The sequence below is a fragment of the Dryobates pubescens genome, chromosome 21 (genome assembly GCF_014839835.1).
Source record: "Dryobates pubescens isolate bDryPub1 chromosome 21, bDryPub1.pri, whole genome shotgun sequence".
NCBI classification, from domain to species: domain Eukaryota; kingdom Metazoa; phylum Chordata; class Aves; order Piciformes; family Picidae; genus Dryobates; species Dryobates pubescens.
The window spans coordinates 18332285-18338284 of record NC_071632.1 but is presented as its reverse complement, the minus strand read 5'-3'; the positions used below and the strand labels follow the sequence as shown (position 1 = coordinate 18338284).

Genomic DNA, 6000 nt, shown 5'->3' with positions numbered 1-6000 from the left:
CCATGTAGTTGCAAGACACAGTTTTTCAGTTGCAGTGATGGACAGCTGCTGAAAATGAGGGGTCAGACACCAGTTTGCTCTGGACTCACTTGCCTTCCTCTTTCTCCCTTTTCCCAGCACTTCATTTTAGCACCTGGTTTTCAAATGCAAACAGTTGAACGAGGCAGAGGAACTTGTATATTTTCTCTCTATGGAATAAAAAACTCCCACAACTAAGCATTTAAGTTTCATTATCTGGGCTCTGAGTGCCAGATATATAAAATACAGGTTGAAGGTAAAAGGAGCTGAGGTTACCATGCACAAATGAAACAAGCCTTGTCCTTTAAAATACTGCTTGTAGTTTTCCTCTTAGGATGTTAATTGTCCCGTAGCATTGGCACTCCACATCAAAAAGTCAATAATCAAACACTGGCTAGATGTGGTCACAAAAAGCTGCAGCACAGAAAGTTTTTGTATATTTACAAAAGCAACACAAGAGAATTAAGCAAGAAATACATTATGAACATGGTAGGAAAAACATAGCTCAAGGAGCACTGCACACTTGTTTGTCTTTATGTATTGTTTTTAATAAGATAAATCTTTCTGGCTTCAAAATATATTTCACAGTGGAAAAAACAAATCAAACAAAGCACTGTAACACTGGGTTGATATTTACAGACATGTATAGAAGCAAACCACCTGTTAGTTTCTTCCCTTCTGAAAGAAATGGCAATGACAGCCACTGTGAATGGTGGCCGTGCACATCCACCATCTTCAGCTGACATTCAACATCAAGATCTCTAGAGAGCTAATCTGTGCGACGGCAGCAGAGTCTGGTTTAGGTAACTATATACACCTGAAGTATGATCTTCCCAGGAACACTGAGAAAGTTCATGTGTCAACACTTCCAATTAAAAAAAACCACCAAACAAAACACAAACCCCAAACCAACAAAACCCAATCATGACAGAAGTAGGTTGCTTGTATAATGTATTGTATATTAAATATGCCAAGAGATAGCTTTTCTTCTAGTAAATTCAGTGCTGGTGAAAGGTACCAAAGATTTCCATTTGTCCACTGAACAAGAAACAGAGGGACTACAAAAGCAGAATTTCCCTCCATCTTGTCTTGCTTCTGAGCACTGGATTTAGGAACTTAAAGGGCAAAGACCAAATTTTCCTGGCTATCCAGTCATTGAACTCTCTTGCTAAGACCACCAAAAGATAATAGTAATAATAATGTGTTGAGCAAATCCCAGGCCAAAGCGAAGTGGTTTTGTTCTAATGATATCAACAGGTTTCTGTAGTGGTTTTAACTGAGGGCCTGGTCTCCAGTGTGCAAGATTGGAGGGTGGTTTTGGTGATGTGGACATTTGCCCACGAGGCACTGGTCTGAGATCCACCAACTCAAATGGCAGAGCACTGTAGGACAGCCAGGAAAACAACAAAATGCAAAAGTAAGCGAAGCAAAATGAAGCAAAGTGAGAAGAGAAGAGAAGAGAAGAGAAGAGAAGAGAAGAGAAGAGAAGAGAAGAGAAGAGAAGAGAAGAGAAGAGAAGAGAAGAGAAGAGAAGAGAAGAGAAGAGAAGAGAAGAGAAGAGAAGAGAAGAGAAGAGAAGAGAAGAGAAGAGAAGAGAAGAGAAGAGAAGAGAAGAGAAGAGAAGAGAAGAGAAGCTCAACAATAACAACAAAATGAAATAAATAAAACACATTGGTGCTGTGGAATGAAACATGGCAAAAAACAGTCTCCAACTAGAGGCTGTTATTCAATACCTTTGTCTCAAAGGGTCTAATCTATTAATGCTTAAGAAGTGTCCCCTAGTCCTTCATGCCAAATATGCTTTTAAAAGTAATGTTCTTGTAATATAGCCAGTATGACACCTTGTGAAAGTCCACACTAAAGAAAATACAGACTTAAGTTATGTGCTGGTCTAGCAGTTTCATTTGTAAATGTCTAAGTGTGAATTTACCTGATAGATCTGACCTCTTTCCATCTCCCATGCCTTTCTGGACTGCAAAGTGCATGTTTCCTTGGGAAACACTCTAAACCAGCTTTTACCAACATCGCAGTTAAAAATACTTTAGTGACTTTTGTGGAGAGTTTGAGAGAGGGAGACAAATTCTGCTCTCAGAGAAGCAAACTACTGCTGAAGATTGGAGAAAAAACAAAGAAGAAAGAGGTGCCTGGATCATTTAACTCCCACTTCAGATACTGGAGTATAATGGAAGTGTTTTACATCTTTTTGCTGGTCTCCTGTGAAAGGGTAGATTTCGCCTGAAGAGGGTGGAAGTGTCTCATCAGATCATGGTCCTGTACAAGTCTCAGTGGTTTTATTTGCTTCAAATAATTTTTACATTCATTTACACTGCTGCAGCTGAGAGCAGACTATGCCCCATAAAGCACTATGTAAGTGTTAAGTATTGTAATGAATACTTCTATTCACACCCTTCTGAGACCTTTTCTCTATCTCCTTTTAAAGAGAAGGAAACTAGCATTGGTTTTAAAAATCTGTTTAAAATGATCCTAATATTTTTAGCCTAAACTAACAAAATCCAGAGAAATTTAAAGTTCACCCTCAACTGATACTAATAATTCTGAGGCTTCCTTTCATTTTTTCCTTCTTCTTTCATTTTGTTTTCTTTTTAAGTTCATGATCATCTCAACTCACACCAGAGAACAAGCCTGGATTTGGAATTTCCTGGTTAGTATTAGTTTCACATTTAAAATGTCATTTTTGTGGGGTTTTTGTTGGTTTTCTTTTTTCTCTTTTTAATATATGCATACAATTACATACATATATATATTTTATATATATATATATATATATATATATCAGTTCATAAATCCAAAATGAAGTGAGTGCTAGGACGGTCCTCAAAGCCTTTACACACGGTATAAAGACTTCTAAGGCTTGACATCATTGAGATTTGACTGAAGTAGATATGTACCAGTAGTGGCTTTAACTACAAGGCAAAGATTGAAAGAACATTTTAGCTCCTCTCCAAGAAAAGCAGTAAGACCACTGGTGGCTAAACAAACAGAATATCCAAAGAGAGAGAAAACTGCCAGGTGTGGGAAGTCATCCAAAGTCTTTCTCTTTTCCTTCCATACCATCTTAATGTTCAGTTTAGCTGCTCACCAAATGCAGACGACTTTTACCTCCTGTGATGATCGTGCCAGATCCTTCTCAGGCCTCTTGCTCTGACCAGGAAGAGTCAACATACAGAAGACAACCAGGCTGCAAAGGCACCACACTCTGTGTGACAGCACTGCCTGAAAACACGCCATGTGGGAACACAGATGCAGAGGGTTCAAAATTATCTGAAGGGAAAGCCCATCCTCGGAACTGACTTTTGTTCTTAAGATGGGAGGGAGGGGACAGGTTCTTTTTAGTTTTCAAATCCAATTAATCAATCAATCAGTCAATGATAAAAATATAGATATATCTCCACTGCATGGCTCTTTTAGAAAATTCACATTTTAGCTAGAACATAAAGCATTCTCAGAAGTCTCTGGATATACAAAAAGACAGCTGATCCCATCTGTCTTGCCTGGAGTCCCCATACTGAATGATGCAGCTTCACGTTGGCACAGCACTTCAAGCCCACTGGGAACTTCTTACTAAAGCCAGCCATAGACTTGATTTTCTGGAGTTCTTCCTGCACTGGCTGGTTTGATTAATCCAAGCATGTTAGCTCCATCCTAAGACTCAAAAGAGAAACACTGCAGAAATTCACATGCCAGCAGACAGGGACAGGCTAACATATGCTTGACAAGGAAAGGGGAAGAAAAAAGGTAAATCCAAACCAAAATGGAAACCAGTTTGAAAAATCATGATGTCACATCCATTCACAGTTTGGCAACTGAGGATCACAACTGCACAGCAATCACTTGTTACTTTTGACTGACAACGGATTACTTGCAGAGGCTCTGAAATGTAAATCAGTGAGTGGGTGAGCTTGGTCTGGCTTTATCTTTTAGACACTTTTCCATTAATGGCCTTGAGTACAGTTGAGTATTTACAGTGATTGTTAAAAAGATAAATATATACACATTTCCTTTCCTTTTTCATCTCTACAAACATCAAGGAGGAGGAGAGGAGAGGGGGAGGAGAGGGGGAGGAGAAGGGGAGAAGAGGGAGAGGAGAGGGAGAGGAGAGGGAGAGGAGAGGGAGAAGAGAGGGAGAGGAGAGGGAGAGGAAGGGGAAAACCTCCACCTCCACCAGAACTATGATTTCTTTTTTGTTTCTTTTTGAAGGGAGGATTTTTTGGTTTGCTCGTGGGTTGCTTGGGTTCCCTTAGCTGCTCATGTTGCCAAGTTCTCCGCATTTATGCTGGACATCCGAATCTGAGAGCTGCTCTTGCTCAGAATGGAGAGTTGTGTCCCCCCGTTCACTCCGCTGCTCGCTAGAGAAGGATGACGATGTTTGAAATCCACAGCAAAATACCGGTTGACTTTCCAGCTCCTCCATTTTCTCTTTATTTCTGATTGCACCTTTAGGGAGAAACTTCAAAAGGTCATTTTTTATGTACTTAGCCGCTCGAGGACATGCTGACAAATTATCAAGATTAGAAAAAAAAATAAAGTAATGCCAGAATTTGATAAATATTCTCTTTTTGAGGACTATTATTAGATTCTTCACTTCAGCAGAATCCAAAGGGACATCTCCATGTCTGAAAGAGACAACAGCCTGGGTTCTGTGTCTCTGAGGACAGATAATTAAGAATCAGCCCAGAGGTGGATAGAAGACCTGTCCAACACTAACTCCAACGTGGCTCTTGAGCTAGCTTCTCAGAAAGAATGCTTTGGTTTCATCAACATCCAGTATCAAATTCATAACAAGAAGTCAAAGAATCATCAACCAAAAGGTACTTGACAGTAATGGAACAATCTGTCTGCACAGGCAGCTTGTTCCCCACCTGCCATGAATGGATTCATACCTAGAGAAAACTTTGCCTCTTGCTTTCAGATCATGTCTAAACAGCTGACAGTCCTTAGTTGATACACATCTCATTTTCCTTGAGAGCTTTTTCCCTACAGTAGATCACTAAAACTAAATTATCCATGGTCAGAAGCAAAAAATTCTATAATTTTCCTACTTTTCATTCATCTCTGGTTTCCTGGTGATGCTGCAAAAAGGAAGCAGGGAGTGCTAAGAGTGGATGATTCTGTGAGAGACTCTCAGGCACCCAGCATGCTTGATATGCAATCAAGTGAACTTCACTGATTGCCAGGAGCAAAGACCTAGGATGTCTCAGAAAGATTCATCAATTAGCAGAAAACACAGGCTGTGATTCTCCACTTTGTTTCCATGTGGGTCCCAATGAAATAGTAAAGAAAAGCCTGGTCAAAATCAGGCAGGAATTCAGAGACATAAATGAAAACACAGGTGCCCAAGAGATCTTCTGCCTTGCCACTTTTGGACAGAAGTGCAGGAAATAGTCCATACATTGTGTGGATCTGTACCTGGCTTCATAGCTGCTGTCACTGCGAGGCTCTCTTCTACACAGGACATTCCTCAATCACAAAATCACAGAATCACAGAATGTTAGGGGCTGGAAGGGACCTCGGGAGATCATCCAGTCCAACCTCCCTGCCAGAGCAGGAGCACCTATTCTAGATCTCACTGGAACTCATCCAGGTGGGTCTTGAAAATCAATGATTATAGCCTATTGGGAAGAGATAGAATACACCTACCTAGGAGAGGCAGGAGAATCTTCACTAGCAGATTGGCTGGAACAGTGAATTGTTCTACATACTAATGAACTGGGGACGCAGTATCCAAAGCTGTGATGTTTGAATATTCATAAGGAGCAGGCTGAATGAATTCTCCTGTCAGAATTGTGAGGAATGCTTATGTAGCCCTCTACAAAGGCAAGAATCCTATGTCCAGTCACCTCAAGTTTACCTGAACTCTGGACAGCACATAGGAGAAGCTGAAGCTCCAGTTAGAAAGCTGTGATTTTGGAGAAAACACAGAAACTTGGTGGTAAAACTCACATGACTGAAAGACCACAATGG

At 40.4% G+C, this 6000-nt stretch overlaps 1 protein-coding gene across 1 annotated transcript in view; it reads right to left on the bottom strand.

Moving 5' to 3' along the window:
• Window positions 1-4193: 4193 nt before the first annotated feature.
• The window catches only part of ADCYAP1R1 (ADCYAP receptor type I), a 126479-nt gene continuing 124672 nt past the window's right edge, over window positions 4194-6000 (bottom strand). Inside the window, exon 17 of the mRNA XM_054171340.1 lies at window positions 4194-4473. Coding sequence (XP_054027315.1) covers window positions 4285-4473 — 189 coding nt within the window. The 3' untranslated portion in view covers window positions 4194-4284. The remainder of the gene's footprint in view (window positions 4474-6000) is intronic.